The sequence below is a fragment of the Salvelinus namaycush genome, unplaced genomic scaffold (genome assembly GCF_016432855.1).
Source record: "Salvelinus namaycush isolate Seneca unplaced genomic scaffold, SaNama_1.0 Scaffold13, whole genome shotgun sequence".
Taxonomy (NCBI): domain Eukaryota; kingdom Metazoa; phylum Chordata; class Actinopteri; order Salmoniformes; family Salmonidae; genus Salvelinus; species Salvelinus namaycush.
The window spans coordinates 343576-365697 of record NW_024058008.1 but is presented as its reverse complement, the minus strand read 5'-3'; the positions used below and the strand labels follow the sequence as shown (position 1 = coordinate 365697).

The 22122-nt window shown below is 47.4% G+C and overlaps 1 protein-coding gene across 1 annotated transcript in view; it reads right to left on the bottom strand.

Moving 5' to 3' along the window:
* LOC120036308 (DDB1- and CUL4-associated factor 1-like) overlaps positions 1-22122 on the bottom strand; it is a 66646-nt gene that overhangs the window by 36351 nt on the left and 8173 nt on the right. The window contains exons 5-8 of the mRNA XM_038982780.1: positions 1906-2043; positions 1327-1830; positions 932-1129; positions 440-541 (exon numbers count right to left, since the gene is read on the bottom strand). Of these exons, the coding sequence (XP_038838708.1) occupies positions 440-541; positions 932-1129; positions 1327-1830; positions 1906-2043 (942 nt within the window). The remainder of the gene's footprint in view (positions 1-439; positions 542-931; positions 1130-1326; positions 1831-1905; positions 2044-22122) is intronic.

The following is a 22122-nucleotide window of genomic DNA, read 5'->3' as shown; positions in this document are numbered from 1 at the left end:
TCTCTATGTGAGCAGAACCCGGCCTGGTCTTATCACAGACACACAGACACAGCTGATCTGCTACTGTCAGGCTATAGAGACACTCATGTTGTGAGTCTCCTAACCCTTCTCTGTTTCCAGGGGAGTTTCTCTGCACCGTCTGTCGCCTTGAGCTTTCAGTCAGTTTCCTTTATTCTATGCAGGTAATGACTAGCTGGCTAAAAAACAACCCTTATTCTCTACAGGTAATGACTAGCTGGCTAAAAAACAACCCTTATTCTCTACAGGTAATGACTAGCTGGCTAAAAAACAACCCTTATTCTCTACAGGCTAGTAGCTGGCAAAAAAAACGTATCCAATTCATCTAAATGTAGTCATAGGAAATAAAACCGTAAGATGTGAAGCTCTGGGAGTGGCACTAATGCTAAATAATGAGATCAGTGATGATGATGATGATTACCAGGAGTGAGTCGAAGGTGAGCTGGACATCGTGGGTGTGTTTCAGGTCAATGTAGTGCATAAGAAGTTCTCTGGTGTCCATCTGCATGAACACAGCTAGCAGCTCCAGAGAGAGAGACGGTGAGAACAGAACAGTTGGTTAAAGTCCTCAAAGCACATAAAAAAAAAACATTTATTCAAAGCTTATATCGACCAGTTAAGTGACTGACAATACATGAGTATGTAGAATGGCAAAAAAATAAAAGTATATAATTTATGAAATACTTTGTGTATGACCAACACTGTACTTGCTCATGTACCTACAATGTAAATACATGCATATCAGGGACATATTATGGGAAGTGGGACCAATGTTAAGTGGTGATGGGATCCTTAATATCTGTGTGTGTGTGTGTGTGTGTGTGTGTGTGTGTGTGTGTGTGTGTGTGTGTGTGTGTGTGTGAGACAGAGAGAGAGACAGAGAGAGAGAGAGAGATAGGGGTCCAGTCCCTACCTCCTGGTAATCTCCTAGGGGTGTGAGGTACTGGAGGATGAGACGTTGCTCTATAGCAGGGGTTAGGGGGTACAGCCGGTAGTTACCCCCAATCACCCAGGAGCTCATCTCTGACCAGCTACTGTTAGACTGGTCACTACCGGTAGTGCAGGACAAGCCTCTCTCTGGATCCATGGAAGAGGTGGTGAAGTGGACTTTCTGTGTGGATTCAGGCAAAGAGGTTACGTATCCCCTCAAAAAACAGCGCTTTCATTTGATTTGCAGCTGTATATGAAAACAATACAGACAAACCGGTACAACAAAAAGGGGTGCGAGTCTGAAAAAGCCCTGGTCAAAAAAGATTGCACTGCAGGGGAAAAGTATGTAATTTCAGAAAACAGCCTGGTGGATCTCACCTGTTTGACTTTCCTTCCATTCTCCCTGGCTGTGGCTGTTCTCTTCCTCCCCAGGCCTCCTCCAGACTCCTGCCCTCTGGTTTCAGGCTCTCCCAGGCTGGTCTCGGGGCCTGGTGCTGGGCAGGGACCTGCCTGGTACAGGGGGTCTGGAATGGGCTTCACCGATACACAGCTGCTGGTCTTCTGGGCCTTACCCAAGTGGAACGACGGCTTGGGCCTGGACCACGCAGGCCTGCTACAACTACTACTACATGTTGTCTCTCTTCCTCTCTCCTTTTTCTTCTTCTTCTCCTCTTCCTCCTCCTCCTCCTCTTCCTCCATGTTATCTGTTGCTGTATTCTGAGATGTGCTGCCCTCTTCCTCATTGGCGTCTCTGTCTGTAGGTTCCTCTGCTACAGACTGGAGGGACTGAGAAGTCTTCTTAGGACCGGGGTGTTTTAAATCCTGACGACTCTTTGATTCTTTATCCTGCAGCTCACGTAGCCGCATCAGCATTAGTGGCACCTGAGACACCAAGGATCACATTGAAGCATCGTCTATGAACAGCAACAATAACAACGTGTGCCTGTGTACACTAACCAGTTTAGAGTTGTCATCCCTGTAGTTGGTAGCTATCTCCTGGTTCTCCATCGCTCTAGCCAGTAGCCCTGTAGCATAGATACACAGAGGCTGCTCTGCCTCCTGGGCCCATTTAAACAGCTTCTCAACCAGACCCTCCTGTTTCAACACACACACACACAGTTAGTCTAGAGAGCACATCCACAGCATTTCAAAACAGGGCTTTACAACATTCACAAGGGGACTGTGTCCGTGTCGGGCAAATGACTGGTTTCTGTAATGGATCCAATTACATTTCTAACTATGATGTTTAGGTACAAATGACAGCAGCGTTCCTTCTAGAATAGCCCCCCCCCAAAATCATTTTATTACCGGGGGGGGGGGGGGGGGCATTGGAGCTAGTCAAGGATGTATCCTGCCTGACCAATCGTAGGAGAATGACTGAATGACAGTACCTTCTCCAGGAAGACCACAGCTGTCTGAATGACAGTACCTCCTCCTGTAACACCACAGCTGTCTGAATGACAGTACCTCCTCCTGTAACACCACAGCTGTCTGAATGACAGTACCTCCTCCTGTAACACCACAGCTGTCTGAATGACAGTACCTCCTCCTGTAACACCACAGCTGTCAGAATGACAGTACAGTACCTTCTCCTGTAACACCACAGCTGTCAGAATGACAGTACAGTACCTCCTCCTGTAACACCACAGCTGTCTGAATGACAGTACCTCCTCCTGTAACACCACAGCTGTCTGAATGACAGTACCTCCTCCTGTAACACCACAGCTGTCAGAATGACAGTACAGTACCTTCTCCTGTAACACCACAGCTGTCAGAATGACAGTACAGTACCTTCTCCTGTAACACCACAGCTGTCTGAATGACAGTACAGTACCTTCTCCTGTAACACCACAGCTGTCTGAATGACAGTACAGTACCTTCTCCAGGAAGACCACAGCTGTCTGAATGACAGTACAGTACCTCCTCCTGTAACACCACAGCTGTCAGAATGACAGTACCTTCTCCTGTAACACCACAGCTGTCTGAATGACAGTACAGTACCTTCTCCTGTAACACCACAACTGTCTGAATGACAGTACAGTACCTTCTCCTGTAACACCACAGCTGTCAGAATGAGAGTACCTTCTCCTGTAACACCACAGCTGTCAGAATGACAGTACCTTCTCCTGTAACACCACAGCTGTCTGAATGACAGTACAGTACCTCCTCCTGTAACACCACAGCTGTCAGAATGACAGTACAGTACCTCCTCCTGTAACACCACAGCTGTCTGAATGACAGTACAGTACCTCCTCCTGTAACACCACAGCTGTCAGAATGACAGTACCTCCTCCTGTAACACCACAGCTGTCAGAATGACAGTACAGTACCTTCTCATGTAACACCACAGCTGTCTGAATGACAGTACAGTACCTCCTCCTGTAACACCACAGCTGTCAGAATGACAGTACAGTACCTTCTCCTGTAACACCACAGCTGTCAGAATGACAGTACAGTACTTTCTCCTGTAACACCACAGCTGTCTGAATGACAGTACCTCCTCCTGTAACACCACAGCTGTTTGAATGACAGTACAGTACCTCCTCCTGTAACACCACAGCTGTCTGAATGACAGTACCGTCTCCTGTAACACCACAGCTGTCTGAATGACAGTACCTTCTCCTGTAACACCACAGCTGTCTGAATGACAGTACCTTCTCCTGTAACACCACAGCTGTCAGAATGACAGTACAGTACCTTCTCCTGTAACACCACAGCTGTCTGAATGACAGTACAGTACCTTCTCCTGTAACACCACAGCTGTCAGAATGACAGTACAGTACCTCCTCCTGTAACACCACAGCTGTCTGAATGACAGTACAGTACCTCCTCCTGTAACACCACAGCTGTCAGAATGACAGTACCTCCTCCTGTAACACCACAGCTGTCAGAATGACAGTACAGTACCTTCTCATGTAACACCGCAGCTGTCTGAATGACAGTACAGTACCTCCTCCTGTAACACCACAGCTGTCTGAATGACAGTACCTTCTCCTGTAACACCACAGCTGTCTGAATGACAGTACCTTCTCCTGTAACACCACAGCTGTCTGAATGACAGTACCTTCTCCTGTAACACCACAGCTGTCTGAATGACAGTACCTCCTCCTGTAACACCACAGCTGTCTGAATGACAGTACAGTACCTTCTCCTGTAACACCACAGCTGTCAGAATGACAGTACAGTACCTTCTCCTGTAACACCACAGCTGTCTGAATGACAGTACCTCCTCCTGTAACACCACAGCTGTCTGAATGACAGTACCTCCTCCTGTAACACCACAGCTGTCTGAATGACAGTACCTTCTCCTGTAACACCACAGCTGTCTGAATGACAGTACCTTCTCCTGTAACACCACAGCTGTCTGAATGACAGTACCTTCTCCTGTAACACCACAGCTGTCTGAATGACAGTACCTTCTCCTGTAACACCACAGCTGTCAGAATGACAGTACAGTACCTTCTCCTGTAACACCACAGCTGTCAGAATGACAGTACAGTACCTTCTCCTGTAACACCACAGCTGTCTGAATGACAGTACCTTCTCCTGTAACACCACAGCTGTCTGAATGACAGTACCTCCTCCCTGAACACCAGATCTGTCTGATTGACAGTACAGTACGTCCTCCTGTAACACCACAGCTGTCAGAATGACAGTACCTCCTCCTGTAACACCACAGCTGTCTGAATGACAGTACAGTACCTTCTCATGTAACACCACAGCTGTCTGAATGACAGTACAGTACCTCCTCCTGTAACACCACAGCTGTCTGAATGACAGTACCTCCTCCTGTAACACCACAGCTGTCTGAATGACAGTACAGTACCTCCTCCTGTAACACCACAGCTGTCTGAATGACAGTACCTTCTCCTGTAACACCACAGCTGTCTGAATGACAGTACCTCCTCCTGTAACACCACAGCTGTCAGAATGACAGTACCTTCTCCTGTAACACCACAGCTGTCTGAATGACAGTACAGTACCTCCTCCTGTAACACCACAGCTGTCTGATTGACAGTACAGTCCCTCCTCCTGTAACACCACGGCTGTCTGAATGACAGTACCTTCTCCTTTAACACCACAGCTGTCTGAATGACAGTACAGTACCTCCTCCTGTAACACCACAGCTGTCTGAATGACAGTACAGTACCTCCTCCTGTAACACCACAGCTGTCTGAATGACAGTACCTCCTCCTGTAACACCACAGCTGTCAGAATGACAGTACAGTACCTCCTGTAACACCACAGCTGTCTGAATGACAGTACCTCCTCCTGTAACACCACAGCTGTCTGAATGACAGTACCTTCTCCTGTAACACCACAGCTGTCTGAATGACAGTACAGTACCTCCTGTAACACCACAGCTGTCTGAATGACAGTACAGTACCTTCTCCTGTAACACCACAGCTGTCTGAATGACAGTACAGTACCTCCTCCTGTAACACCACAGCTGTCTGAATGACAGTACAGTACCTCCTCCTGTAACACCACAGCTGTCTGAATGACAGTACAGTACCTTCTCCTGTAACACCACAGCTGTCTGAATGACAGTACCTCCTCCTGTAACACCACAGCTGTCAGAATGACAGTACCTTCTCCTGTAACACCACAGCTGTCTGAATGACAGTACAGTACCTCCTCCTGTAACACCACAGCTGTCTGAATGACACCACAGCTGTCTGAATGACAGCACAGTACCTTGTGCTGTAACACCACAGCTGTCAGAATGACAGTACCTTCTCCTGTAACACCACAGCTGTCAGAATTACAGTACAGTACCTCCTCCTGTAACACCACAGCTGTCAGAATGACAGTACCTTCTCCTGTAACACCACAACTGTCAGAATGACAGTACAGTACCTTCTCCTGTAACACCACAGCTGTCAGAATGACAGTACCTTCTCCTGTAACACCACAGCTGTCTGAATGACAGTACAGTACCTCCTCCTGTAACACCACAGCTGTCAGAATGATAGTACCTTCTCCTGTAACACCACAACTGTCTGAATGACAGTACAGTACCTCCTCCTGTAACACCACAGCTGTCAGAATGACAGTACCTTCTCCTGTAACACCACAGCTGTCTGAATGACAGTACAGTACCTTCTCCTGTAACACCACAGCTGTCTGAATGACAGTACAGTACCTTCTCCTGTAACACCACAGCTGTCAGAATGACAGTACAGTACCTCCTCCTGTAACACCACAGCTGTCTGAATGACAGTACAGTACCTCCTCCTGTAACACCACAGCTGTCTGAATGACAGTACCTCCTCCTGTAACACCACAGCTGTCTGAATGGCAGTACCTTCTCCTGTAACACCACAGCTGTCTGAATGACAGTACAGTACCTCCTCCTGTAACACCACAGCTGTCTAAATGACAGTACAGTACCTTCTCCTGTAACACCAAAGCTGTCTGAATGACAGTACAGTACCTCCTCCTGTAACACCACAGCTGTCTGAATGACAGTACAGTACCTCCTCCTGTAACACCACAGCTGTCTGAATGACAGTACAGTACCTCCTCCTGTAACACCACAGCTGTCAGAATGACAGTACCTTGTCCTGTAACACCACAACTGTCAGAATGACAGTACAGTACCTTCTCCTGTAACACCACAGCTGTCTGAATGACAGTACAGTACCTCCTCCTGTAACACCACAGCTGTCAGAATGACAGTACCTTGTCCTGTAACACCACAACTGTCAGAATGACAGTACAGTACCTTCTCCTGTAACACCACAGCTGTCTGAATGACAGTACCTTCTCCTGTAACACCACAGCTGTCTGAATGACAGTACAGTACCTTCTCCTGTAACACCACAGCTTTCAGATTGACAGTACCTTCTCCTGTAACACCACAGCTGTCTGAATGACAGTACAGTACCTCCTCCTGTAACACCACAGCTGTCTGAATGACAGTACAGTACCTCCTCCTGTAACACCACAGCTGTCTGAATGACAGTACAGTACCTCCTCCTGTAACACCACAGCTGTCTGAATGACAGTACAGTACCTCCTCCTGTAACACCACAGCTGTCAGAATGACAGTACCTTGTCCTGTAACACCACAACTGTCAGAATGACAGTACAGTACCTTCTCCTGTAACACCACAGCTGTCTGAATGACAGTACAGTACCTCCTCCTGTAACACCACAGCTGTCAGAATGACAGTACCTTGTCCTGTAACATCACAACTGTCAGAATGACAGTACAGTACCTTCTCCTGTAACACCACAGCTGTCTGAATGACAGTACCTTCTCCTGTAACACCACAGCTGTCTGAATGACAGTACAGTACCTTCTCCTGTAACACCACAGCTGTCAGATTGACAGTACCTTCTCCTGTAACACCACAGCTGTCTGAATGACAGTACAGTACCTCCTCCTGTAACACCACAGCTGTCAGAATGATAGTACCTTCTCCTGTAACACCACAACTGTCTGAATGACAGTACAGTACCTTCTCCTGTAACACCACAGATGTCAGAATGACAGTACAGTACCTTCTCCTGTAACACCACAGCTGTCAGAATGATAGTACCTTCTCCTGTAACACCACAACTGTCTGAATGACAGTACAGTACCTTCTCCTGTAACACCACAGCTGTCAGAATGACAGTACAGTACCTTCTCCTGTAACACCACAGCTGTCAGAATGACAGTACCTTCTCCTGTAACACCACAGCTGTCAGAATGACAGTACAGTACCTTCGCCTGTAAAACCACAGCTGTCAGAATGACAGTACCTTCTCCTGTAACACCACAGCTGTCAGAATGACAGTACCTTCTCCTGTAACACCACAGCTGTCAGAATGACAGTACCTTCTCCTGTAACACAGCAGCTGTCAGAATGACAGTACCTTCTCCTGTAACACCACAGCTGTCAGAATGACAGTACAGTACCTCCTCCTGTAACACCACAGCTGTCTGAATGACAGTACAGTACCTTCTCATGTAACACCACAGCTGTCTGAATGACAGTACAGTACCTTCTCCTGTAACACCACAGCTGTCAGAATGACAGTACCTTCTCCTGTAACACCACAGCTGTCAGAATGACAGTACCTCCTCCTGTAACACCACAGCTGTCTGAATGACAGTACAGTACCTTCTCATGTAACACCACAGCTGTCTGAATGACAGTACAGTACCTTCTCCTGTAACACCACAGCTGTCAGAATGACAGTACCTTCTCCTGTAACACCACAGCTGTCATAATGACAGTACCTTCTCCTGTAACACCACAGCTGTCAGAATGACAGTACCTTCTCCTGTAACACCACAGCTGTCAGAATGACAGTACCTTCTCCTGTAACACCACAGCTGTCAGAATGACAGTACAGTACCTCCTCCTGTAACACCACAGCTGTCTGAATGACAGTACAGTACCTTCTCCTGTAACACCACAGCTGTCAGAATGACAGTACCTTCTCCTGTAACACCACAGCTGTCAGAATGACAGTACCTTCTCCTGTAACACCACAGCTGTCAGAATGACAGTACCTTCTCCTGTAACACAGCAGCTGTCAGAATAACAGTACCTTCTCCTGTAACACCACAGCTGTCAGAATGACAGTACAGTACCTCCTCCTGTAACACCACAGCTGTCTGAATGACAGTACAGTACCTTCTCATGTAACACCACAGCTGTCTGAATGACAGTACAGTACCTTCTCCTGTAACACCACAACTGTCAGAATGACAGTACAGTACCTTCTCCTGTAACACCACAACTGTCAGAATGACAGTACAGTACCTTCTCCTGTAACACCACAGCTGTCAGAATGACAGTACCTCCTCCTGTAACACCACAGCTGTCTGAATGACAGTACCTCCTCCTGTAACACCACAGCTGTCTGAATGACAGTACAGTACCTCCTCCTGTAACACCACAGCTGTCTGAATGACAGTACCTTCTCCTGTAACACCACAGCTGTCTGAATGACAGTACCTCCTCCTGTAACACCACAGCTGTCAGATTGACAGTACCTTCTCCTGTAACACCACAGCTGTCAGAATGACAGTACCTCCTCCTGTAACACCACAGCTGTCAGAATGATAGTACCTTCTCCTGTAACACCACAACTGTCTGAATGACAGTACAGTACCTTCTCCTGTAACACCACAGATGTCAGAATGACAGTACCTTCTCCTGTAACACCACAGCTGTCTGAATGACAGTACAGTACCTCCTCCTGTAACACCACAGCTGTCTGATTGACAGTACAGTCCCTCCTCCTGTAACACCACGGCTGTCTGAATGACAGTACCTTCTCCTTTAACACCACAGCTGTCTGAATGACAGTACAGTACCTCCTCCTGTAACACCACAGCTGTCTGAATGACAGTACAGTACCTCCTCCTGTAACACCACAGCTGTCTGAATGACAGTACCTCCTCCTGTAACACCACAGCTGTCTGAATGACAGTACAGTACCTCCTCCTGTAACACCACAGCTGTCTGAATGACAGTACCTCCTCCTGTAACACCACAGCTGTCTGAATGACAGTACCTTCTCCTGTAACACCACAGCTGTCTGAATGACAGTACAGTACCTCCTGTAACACCACAGCTGTCTGAATGACAGTACAGTACCTTCTCCTGTAACACCACAGCTGTCTGAATGACAGTACAGTACCTCCTCCTGTAACACCACAGCTGTCTGAATGACAGTACAGTACCTCCTCCTGTAACACCACAGCTGTCTGAATGACAGTACAGTACCTTCTCCTGTAACACCACAGCTGTCTGAATGACAGTACAGTACCTCCTCCTGTAACACCACAGCTGTCAGAATGACAGTACCTTCTCCTGTAACACCACAGCTGTCTGAATGACAGTACAGTACCTCCTCCTGTAACACCACAGCTGTCTGAATGACACCACAGCTGTCTGAATGACAGCACAGTACCTTGTCCTGTAACACCACAGCTGTCAGAATGACAGTACCTTCTCCTGTAACACCACAGCTGTCTGAATGACAGTACAGTACCTCCTCCTGTAACACCACAGCTGTCAGAATGACAGTACCTTCTCCTGTAACACCACAACTGTCAGAATGACAGTACAGTACCTTCTCCTGTAACACCACAGCTGTCAGAATGACAGTACCTTCTCCTGTAACACCACAGCTGTCTGAATGACAGTACAGTACCTCCTCCTGTAACACCACAGCTGTCAGAATGATAGTACCTTCTCCTGTAACACCACAACTGTCTGAATGACAGTACAGTACCACCTCCTGTAACACCACAGCTGTCAGAATGACAGTACCTTCTCCTGTAACACCACAGCTGTCTGAATGACAGTACAGTACCTTCTCCTGTAACACCACAGCTGTCTGAATGACAGTACAGTACCTTCTCCTGTAACACCACAGCTGTCAGAATGACAGTACAGTACCTCCTCCTGTAACACCACAGCTGTCTGAATGACAGTACAGTACCTCCTCCTGTAACACCACAGCTGTCTGAATGACAGTACCTCCTCCTGTAACACCACAGCTGTCTGAATGGCAGTACCTTCTCCTGTAACACCACAGCTGTCTGAATGACAGTACAGTACCTCCTCCTGTAACACCACAGCTGTCTGAATGACAGTACAGTACCTTCTCCTGTAACACCAAAGCTGTCTGAATGACAGTACAGTACCTCCTCCTGTAACACCACAGCTGTCTGAATGACAGTACAGTACCTCCTCCTGTAACACCACAGCTGTCTGAATGACAGTACAGTACCTCCTCCTGTAACACCACAGCTGTCAGGATGACAGTACCTTGTCCTGTAACACCACAACTGTCAGAATGACAGTACAGTACCTTCTCCTGTAACACCACAGCTGTCTGAATGACAGTACAGTACCTCCTCCTGTAACACCACAGCTGTCAGAATGACAGTACCTTGTCCTGTAACACCACAACTGTCAGAATGACAGTACAGTACCTTCTCCTGTAACACCACAGCTGTCTGAATGACAGTACCTTCTCCTTTAACACCACAGCTGTCTGAATGACAGTACAGTACCTCCTCCTGTAACACCACAGCTGTCTGAATGACAGTACAGTACCTCCTCCTGTAACACCACAGCTGTCTGAATGACAGTACCTCCTCCTGTAACACCACAGCTGTCTGAATGACAGTACAGTACCTCCTCCTGTAACACCACAGCTGTCTGAATGACAGTACCTCCTCCTGTAACACCACAGCTGTCTGAATGACAGTACCTTCTCCTGTAACACCACAGCTGTCTGAATGACAGTACAGTACCTCCTCCTGTAACACCACAGCTGTCTGAATGACAGTACAGTACCTCCTCCTGTAACACCACAGCTGTCTGAATGACAGTACAGTACCTTCTCCTGTAACACCACAGCTGTCTGAATGACAGTACAGTACCTCCTCCTGTAACACCACAGCTGTCAGAATGACAGTACCTTCTCCTGTAACACCACAGCTGTCTGAATGACAGTACAGTACCTCCTCCTGTAACACCACAGCTGTCTGAATGACACCACAGCTGTCTGAATGACAGCACAGTACCTTGTCCTGTAACACCACAGCTGTCAGAATGACAGTACCTTCTCCTGTAACACCACAGCTGTCTGAATGACAGTACAGTACCTCCTCCTGTAACACCACAGCTGTCAGAATGACAGTACCTTCTCCTGTAACACCACAACTGTCAGAATGACAGTACAGTACCTTCTCCTGTAACACCACAGCTGTCAGAATGACAGTACCTTCTCCTGTAACACCACAGCTGTCTGAATGACAGTACAGTACCTCCTCCTGTAACACCACAGCTGTCAGAATGACAGTACCTTCTCCTGTAACACCACAACTGTCAGAATGACAGTACAGTACCTTCTCCTGTAACACCACAGCTGTCTGAATGACAGTACAGTACCTCCTCCTGTAACACCACAGCTGTCAGAATGACAGTACCTTCTCCTGTAACACCACAGCTGTCTGAATGACAGTACAGTACCTCCTCCTGTAACACCACAGCTGTCTGAATGACAGTACAGTACCTTCTCCTGTAACACCAAAGCTGTCTGAATGACAGTACAGTACCTCCTCCTGTAACACCACAGCTGTCTGAATGACAGTACAGTACCTCCTCCTGTAACACCACAGCTGTCTGAATGACAGTACAGTACCTCCTCCTGTAACACCACAGCTGTCAGAATGACAGTACCTTGTCCTGTAACACCACAACTGTCAGAATGACAGTACAGTACCTTCTCCTGTAACACCACAGCTGTCTGAATGACAGTACAGTACCTCCTCCTGTAACACCACAGCTGTCAGAATGACAGTACCTTGTCCTGTAACACCACAACTGTCAGAATGACAGTACAGTACCTTCTCCTGTAACACCACAGCTGTCTGAATGACAGTACCTTCTCCTTTAACACCACAGCTGTCTGAATGACAGTACAGTACCTCCTCCTGTAACACCACAGCTGTCTGAATGACAGTACAGTACCTCCTCCTGTAACACCACAGCTGTCTGAATGACAGTACCTCCTCCTGTAACACCACAGCTGTCTGAATGACAGTACAGTACCTCCTCCTGTAACACCACAGCTGTCTGAATGACAGTACCTCCTCCTGTAACACCACAGCTGTCTGAATGACAGTACCTTCTCCTGTAACACCACAGCTGTCTGAATGACAGTACAGTACCTCCTCCTGTAACACCACAGCTGTCTGAATGACAGTACAGTACCTTCTCCTGTAACACCACAGCTGTCTGAATGACAGTACAGTACCTCCTCCTGTAACACCACAGCTGTCAGAATGACAGTACCTTCTCCTGTAACACCACAGCTGTCTGAATGACAGTACAGTACCTCCTCCTGTAACACCACAGCTGTCTGAATGACACCACAGCTGTCTGAATGACAGCACAGTACCTTGTCCTGTAACACCACAGCTGTCAGAATGACAGTACCTTCTCCTGTAACACCACAGCTGTCTGAATGACAGTACAGTACCTCCTCCTGTAACACCACAGCTGTCAGAATGACAGTACCTTCTCCTGTAACACCACAACTGTCGATGACAGTACAGTACCTCTCTGTAACACACAGCTGTCAGAATGACAGTACTTCTCCTGTAACACCACAGCTGTCTGAATGACAGTACAGTACCTACCTCCTGTAACACCACAGCTGTGAATGATAGTACCTTCTCCTGTAAACACACAACTGTCTGAATGACAGTACAGTACCACCTCCTGTAACACCACAGCTGTCAGAATGACAGTACCTTCTCCTGTAACACCACAGCTGTCTGAATGACAGTACAGTACCTCTCCTGTAACACCACAGCTGTCTGAATGACAGTACAGTACCTTCTCCTGTAACACCAAAGCTGTCTGAATGACAGTACAGTACCTCTCCTGTAACACCACAGCTGTCTGAATGACAGTACAGTACCTCCTCCTGTAACACACAGCTGTCTGAATGACAGTACAGTACCTCTCCTGTAACACCCAGCTGTCAGAATGACAGACCTGTCCTGTAACACCACAACTTCTCCGTAACACCACAGCTGTTCAGAATGACAGTACCAGTACCTCTCCTGTAACACACAGCTGTTCTGAATGACAGTACAGTACCTTCTCCTGTAACACCAACAGCTGTCAGAATGACAGTACCTTCTCCTGTAACACCACAGCTGTCAGAATGGACAGTACCTTCTCCTGTAACACCACAGCTGTCAGAATGACAGTACTCTTCTCCTGACACAGCAGCTGTCAGAATAACAGTACCTTCTCCTGTAACACCACGCTTGTCAGAATGACAGTACAGACCTCCTCCTGTAACACCACAGCTGTCTGAATGACAGTACAGTACCTTCTCATGTAACACCACAGCTGTCAGAATGACAGTACAGTACCTTCTCCTGTAACACCACACTGTCAGAATGACAGTACAGTACCTTCTCCTGTAACACCACAACTGTCAGAATGACAGTACAGTACCTTCTCCTGTAACACCACAGCTGTCAGAATGACAGTACCTCTCCTGTACACCACACGCTGTCTGAATGACAGTACCCTCCTCCTGTACACCACAGCTGTCTGAATGACAGTACAGTACCTCCTCCTGTAACACCACAGCTGTCTGAATGACAGTACCTTCTCCTGTAACCCACAGCTGTCTGAATGACAGTACCTCCCCTGTACACCACAGCTGTCAGATGACAGTACCTTCTCCTGTAACACCACAGCTGTCAGATGACAGTACCTCCTCCTGTAACACCACAGCTGTCAGAATGACTAGTACCTTCTCCTGTAACACCACAACTGTCTGAATGACATTACGTACCTTCTCCTGTAACACCACAGTGTCAGAATACAGTACCTTCTCCTGTAACACCACAGCTGTCTGAATGACAGTACAGTACCTCCTCCTGTAACACCACAGCTGTCTGATTGACAGTACAGTCCTCCTCCTGTAACACCACGGCTGTCTGAATGACAGTACCTTCTCCTTTAACACCACAGCTGTCTGAATGACAGTACAGTACCTCCTCCTGTAACACCACAGCTGTCTGAATGACAGTACAGTACCTCCTCCTGTAACACCACAGCTCTGAATGACAGTACCTCCTCCTGTAACACCACAGCTGTCTGAATGACAGTACAGTACCTCCTCCTGTAACACCACAGCTGTCTGAATGACAGTACCTCCTCCTGTAACACCACAGCTGTCTGAATGACAGTACCTTCTCCTGTAACACCACAGCTGTCTGAATGACAGTACAGTACCTCCTGTAACACACAACTGTCTGAATGACAGTACAGTACCTTCTCCTGTAACACCACAGCTGTCTGAATGACAGTACAGTACCTCCTCCTGTAACACCACAGCTGTCTGAATGACAGTACAGTACCTCCTCCTGTAACCCCACAGCTGTCTGAATGACAGTACAGTACCTTCTCCTGTAACACCACAGCTGTCTGAATGACAGTACAGTACCTCCTCCTGTAACACCACAGCTGTCAGAATGACAGTACCTTCTCCTGTAACACCACAGCTGTCTGAATGACAGTACAGTACCTCCTCCTGTAACACCACAGCTGTCTGAAATGACACCACAGCTGTCTGAATGACAGCACAGTACCTGTCCTGTAACACCACAGCTGTCAGAATGACAGTACCTTCCTTTAACACCACAGCTGTCTGAATGACAGTACAGTACCTCCCCTGTAACACCACAGCTGTCAGAATGACAGTACCTTCTCTGTAACACCACAACTGTCAGAATGACAGTACAGTACCTTCTCCTGTAACACCACAGCGTCAGAATGACAGTACCTTCTCCTGTACACCACAGCTGTCTGAATGACAGTACAGTACCTCCTCTGTAACACCACAGCTGTCAGAATGATAGTACCTTCTCCTGTAACACCACAACTGTCTGAATGACAGTACAGTACCCCTCCTGTAACACCACAGCTGTCAGATGACAGTACCTTCTCCTGTAACACCACAGCTGTCTGAATGACAGTCCAGTACTTCTCTCCTGTAACACCACAGCTGTCTGAATGACAGTACAGTACCTTCTCCTGTAACACCACAGCTGTCAGAATGACAGTACAGTACCTCCTCCTGTAACACCACAGCTGTCTGAATGACAGTACAGTACCTCCTCTGTAACACCACAGCTGCTGAATGACAGTACCTCCTCCTGTAACACCACAGTGTCTGAATGGCAGTACCTTCTCCTGTAACACCACAGCTTCTGAATGACAGTACAGTACCTCCTCCTGTAACACCACAGCTGTCTGATGACAGTACAGTACCTTCTCCTGTAACACCAAAGCTGTCGAATGACAGTACGTACTCTCCTGTAACACCACAGCTGTCTGAATGACAGTACAGTACCTCCTCCTGTAACACCACAGCTGTCTGAATGACAGTACAGTACCTCCTCCTGTAACACCACAGCTGTCAGATGACAGTACCTTGTCCTGTAACACCAACACTTCAGAATGACAGTACAGTACCTTCTCCTGTAACACCACAGCTGTCTGAATGACAGTACAGTACCTCCTCCTGTAACACCACAGCTGTCAGAATGACAGTACCTTGTCCTGTAACACCACAACTGTCAGAATGACAGTACAGTACCTTCTCCTGTAACACCACAGCTGTCTGAATGACAGTAACCTTCTCCTGTAACACCACAGCTGGCATGACAGTACCTTCTCCTGTAACACCACAGCTGTCAGAATGACAGTACCTTCTCCTGTAACACCACAGCTGTCAGAATGACAGTACCTTCTCCTGTAACACCACAGCTGTCAGAATGACAGTACCTTCTCCTGTAACACCACAGCTGTCAGAATGACAGTACAGTACCTCCTCCTGTAACACCACAGCTGTCTGAATGACAGTACAGTACCTTCTCCTGTAACACCACAGCTGTCAAATGACAGTACCTCTCCTGTAACACCACAGCTGTCAGAATGACAGTACCTTCTCCTGTAACACCACACTGTCAGAATGACAGTACTTCTCCTGTAACACAGCAGCTGTCAGAATACAGTACCTTCTCCTGTAACACCACAGCTGTCAGAATGACATACAGTACCTCCTCCTGTAACACCACAGCTGTCTGAATGAAGTACAGTACCTTCTCTGTAACACCACAGCTTCTGAATGACAGTACAGTACCTTCTCCTGTAACACCACAACTGTCTGAATGACAGTACAGTACCTCTCCTGTAACACCACAACTGTCAGAATGACGTACAGTAACTTCTCCTGTAACACCACAGCTGTCAGAATGACAGTACCCTCCTGTAACACCACAGCTGTCTGAATGACAGTACCTCCTCCTGTAACACCACAGCTGTCTGAATGACAGTACAGTACCTCCTCCTGTAACACCACAGCTGTCTGAATGACAGTACCTTCTCCTGTAACACCACAGCTGTCTGAATGACAGTACCTCCTCCTGTAACACCACAGCTGTCAGATTGACAGTACCTTCTCCTGTAACACCACAGCTGTCAGATTGACAGTACCTTCTCCTGTAACACCACAGCTGTCAGAATGACAGTACCTCCTCCTGTAACACCACAGCTGTCAGAATGATAGTACCTTCTCCTGTAACACCACAACTGTCTGAATGACAGTACAGTACCTTCTCCTGTAACACCACAGATGTCAGAATGACAGTACCTTCTCCTGTAACACCACAGCTGTCTGAATGACAGTACAGTACCTCCTCCTGTAACACCACAGCTGTCTGATTGACAGTACAGTCCCTCCTCCTGTAACACCACGGCTGTCTGAATGACAGTACCTTCTCCTTTAACACCACAGCTGTCTGAATGACAGTACAGTACCTCCTCCTGTAACACCACAGCTGTCTGAATGACAGTACAGTACCTCCTCCTGTAACACCACAGCTGTCAGAATGACAGTACCTTGTCCTGTAACACCACAACTGTCAGAATGACAGTACAGTACCTTCTCCTGTAACACCACAGCTGTCTGAATGACAGTACAGTACCTCCTCCTGTAACACCACAGCTGTCAGAATGACAGTACCTTGTCCTGTAACATCACAACTGTCAGAATGACAGTACAGTACCTTCTCCTGTAACACCACAGCTGTCTGAATGACAGTACCTTCTCCTGTAACACCACAGCTGTCTGAATGACAGTACAGTACCTTCTCCTGTAACACCACAGCTGTCAGATTGACAGTACCTTCTCCTGTAACACCACAGCTGTCTGAATGACAGTACAGTACCTCCTCCTGTAACACCACAGCTGTCAGAATGATAGTACCTTCTCCTGTAACACCACAACTGTCTGAATGACAGTACAGTACCTTCTCCTGTAACACCACAGATGTCAGAATGACAGTACAGTACCTTCTCCTGTAACACCACAGCTGTCAGAATGATAGTACCTTCTCCTGTAACACCACAACTGTCTGAATGACAGTACAGTACCTTCTCCTGTAACACCACAGCTGTCAGAATGACAGTACAGTACCTTCTCCTGTAACACCACAGCTGTCAGAATGACAGTACCTTCTCCTGTAACACCACAGCTGTCAGAATGACAGTACAGTACCTTCGCCTGTAAAACCACAGCTGTCAGAATGACAGTACCTTCTCCTGTAACACCACAGCTGTCAGAATGACAGTACCTTCTCCTGTAACACCACAGCTGTCAGAATGACAGTACCTTCTCCTGTAACACAGCAGCTGTCAGAATGACAGTACCTTCTCCTGTAACACCACAGCTGTCAGAATGACAGTACAGTACCTCCTCCTGTAACACCACAGCTGTCTGAATGACAGTACAGTACCTTCTCCTGTAACACCACAGCTGTCAGAATGACAGTACCTTCTCCTGTAACACCACAGCTGTCAGAATGACAGTACCTCCTCCTGTAACACCACAGCTGTCTGAATGACAGTACAGTACCTTCTCATGTAACACCACAGCTGTCTGAATGACAGTACAGTACCTTCTCCTGTAACACCACAGCTGTCAGAATGACAGTACCTTCTCCTGTAACACCACAGCTGTCATAATGACAGTACCTTCTCCTGTAACACCACAGCTGTCAGAATGACAGTACCTTCTCCTGTAACACCACAGCTGTCAGAATGACAGTACCTTCTCCTGTAACACCACAGCTGTCAGAATGACAGTACCTTCTCCTGTAACACCACAGCTGTCAGAATGACAGTACAGTACCTCCTCCTGTAACACCACAGCTGTCTGAATGACAGTACAGTACCTTCTCCTGTAACACCACAGCTGTCAGAATGACAGTACCTTCTCCTGTAACACCACAGCTGTCAGAATGACAGTACCTTCTCCTGTAACACCACAGCTGTCAGAATGACAGTACCTTCTCCTGTAACACAGCAGCTGTCAGAATAACAGTACCTTCTCCTGTAACACCACAGCTGTCAGAATGACAGTACAGTACCTCCTCCTGTAACACCACAGCTGTCTGAATGACAGTACAGTACCTTCTCATGTAACACCACAGCTGTCTGAATGACAGTACAGTACCTTCTCCTGTAACACCACAACTGTCAGAATGACAGTACAGTACCTTCTCCTGTAACACCACAACTGTCAGAATGACAGTACAGTACCTTCTCCTGTAACACCACAGCTGTCAGAATGACAGTACCTCCTCCTGTAACACCACAGCTGTCTGAATGACAGTACCTCCTCCTGTAACACCACAGCTGTCTGAATGACAGTACAGTACCTCCTCCTGTAACACCACAGCTGTCTGAATGACAGTACCTTCTCCTGTAACACCACAGCTGTCTGAATGACAGTACCTCCTCCTGTAACACCACAGCTGTCAGATTGACAGTACCTTCTCCTGTAACACCACAGCTGTCAGATTGACAGTACCTTCTCCTGTAACACCACAGCTGTCAGAATGACAGTACCTCCTCCTGTAACACCACAGCTGTCAGAATGATAGTACCTTCTCCTGTAACACCACAACTGTCTGAATGACAGTACAGTACCTTCTCCTGTAACACCACAGATGTCAGAATGACAGTACCTTCTCCTGTAACACCACAGCTGTCTGAATGACAGTACAGTACCTCCTCCTGTAACACCACAGCTGTCTGATTGACAGTACAGTCCCTCCTCCTGTAACACCACGGCTGTCTGAATGACAGTACCTTCTCCTTTAACACCACAGCTGTCTGAATGACAGTACAGTACCTCCTCCTGTAACACCACAGCTGTCTGAATGACAGTACAGTACCTCCTCCTGTAACACCACAGCTGTCTGAATGACAGTACCTCCTCCTGTAACACCACAGCTGTCTGAATGACAGTACAGTACCTCCTCCTGTAACACCACAGCTGTCTGAATGACAGTACCTCCTCCTGTAACACCACAGCTGTCTGAATGACAGTACCTTCTCCTGTAACACCACAGCTGTCTGAATGACAGTACAGTACCTCCTGTAACACCACAGCTGTCTGAATGACAGTACAGTACCTTCTCCTGTAACACCACAGCTGTCTGAATGACAGTACAGTACCTCCTCCTGTAACACCACAGCTGTCTGAATGACAGTACAGTACCTCCTCCTGTAACACCACAGCTGTCTGAATGACAGTACAGTACCTTCTCCTGTAACACCACAGCTGTCTGAATGACAGTACAGTACCTCCTCCTGTAACACCACAGCTGTCAGAATGACAGTACCTTCTCCTGTAACACCACAGCTGTCTGAATGACAGTACAGTACCTCCTCCTGTAACACCACAGCTGTCTGAATGACACCACAGCTGTCTGAATGACAGCACAGTACCTTGTCCTGTAACACCACAGCTGTCAGAATGACAGTACCTTCTCCTGTAACACCACAGCTGTCTGAATGACAGTACAGTACCTCCTCCTGTAACACCACAGCTGTCAGAATGACAGTACCTTCTCCTGTAACACCACAACTGTCAGAATGACAGTACAGTACCTTCTCCTGTAACACCACAGCTGTCAGAATGACAGTACCTTCTCCTGTAACACCACAGCTGTCTGAATGACAGTACAGTACCTCCTCCTGTAACACCACAGCTGTCAGAATGATAGTACCTTCTCCTGTAACACCACAACTGTCTGAATGACAGTACAGTACCACCTCCTGTAACACCACAGCTGTCAGAATGACAGTACCTTCTCCTGTAACACCACAGCTGTCTGAATGACAGTACAGTACCTTCTCCTGTAACACCACAGCTGTCTGAATGACAGTACAGTACCTTCTCCTGTAACACCACAGCTGTCAGAATGACAGTACAGTACCTCCTCCTGTAACACCACAGCTGTCTCAATGACAGTACAGTACCTCCTCCTGTAACACCACAGCTGTCTGAATGACAGTACCTCCTCCTGTAACACCACAGCTGTCTGAATGGCAGTACCTTCTCCTGTAACACCACAGCTGTCTGAATGACAGTACAGTACCTCCTCCTGTAACACCACAGCTGTCTGAATGACAGTACAGTACCTTCTCCTGTAACACCAAAGCTGTCTGAATGACAGTACAGTACCTCCTCCTGTAACACCACAGCTGTCTGAATGACAGTACAGTACCTCCTCCTGTAACACCACAGCTGTCTGAATGACAGTACAGTACCTCCTCCTGTAACACCACAGCTGTCAGAATGACAGTACCTTGTCCTGTAACACCACAACTGTCAGAATGACAGTACAGTACCTTCTCCTGTAACACCACAGCTGTCTGAATGACAGTACAGTACCTCCTCCTGTAACACCACAGCTGTCAGAATGACAGTACCTTGTCCTGTAACACCACAACTGTCAGAATGACAGTACAGTACCTTCTCCTGTAACACCACAGCTGTCTGAATGACAGTACCTTCTCCTGTAACACCACAGCTGTCTGAATGACAGTACAGTACCTTCTCCTGTAACACCACAGCTGTCAGATTGACAGTACCTTCTCCTGTAACACCACAGCTGTCTGAATGACAGTACAGTACCTCCTCCTGTAACACCACAGCTGTCTGAATGACAGTACAGTACCTCCTCCTGTAACACCACAGCTGTCTGAATGACAGTACAGTACCTCCTCCTGTAACACCACAGCTGTCAGAATGACAGTACCTTGTCCTGTAACATCACAACTGTCAGAATGACAGTACAGTACCTTCTCCTGTAACACCACAGCTGTCTGAATGACAGTACAGTACCTTCTCCTGTAACACCACAGCTGTCTGAATGACAGTACCTTCTCCTGTAACACCACAGCTGTCTGAATGACAGTACAGTACCTTCTCCTGTAACACCACAGCTGTCAGATTGACAGTACCTTCTCCTGTAACACCACAGCTGTCTGAATGACAGTACAGTACCTCCTCCTGTAACACCACAGCTGTCAGAATGATAGTACCTTCTCCTGTAACACCACAACTGTCTGAATGACAGTACAGTACCTTCTCCTGTAACACCACAGCTGTCAGAATGACAGTACAGTACCTTCTCCTGTAACACCACAGCTGTCAGAATGACAGTACCTTCTCCTGTAACACCACAGCTGTCTGAATGACAGTACCTTCTCCTGTAACACCACAGCTGTCTGAATGACAGTACCTTCTCCTGTAACACCACAG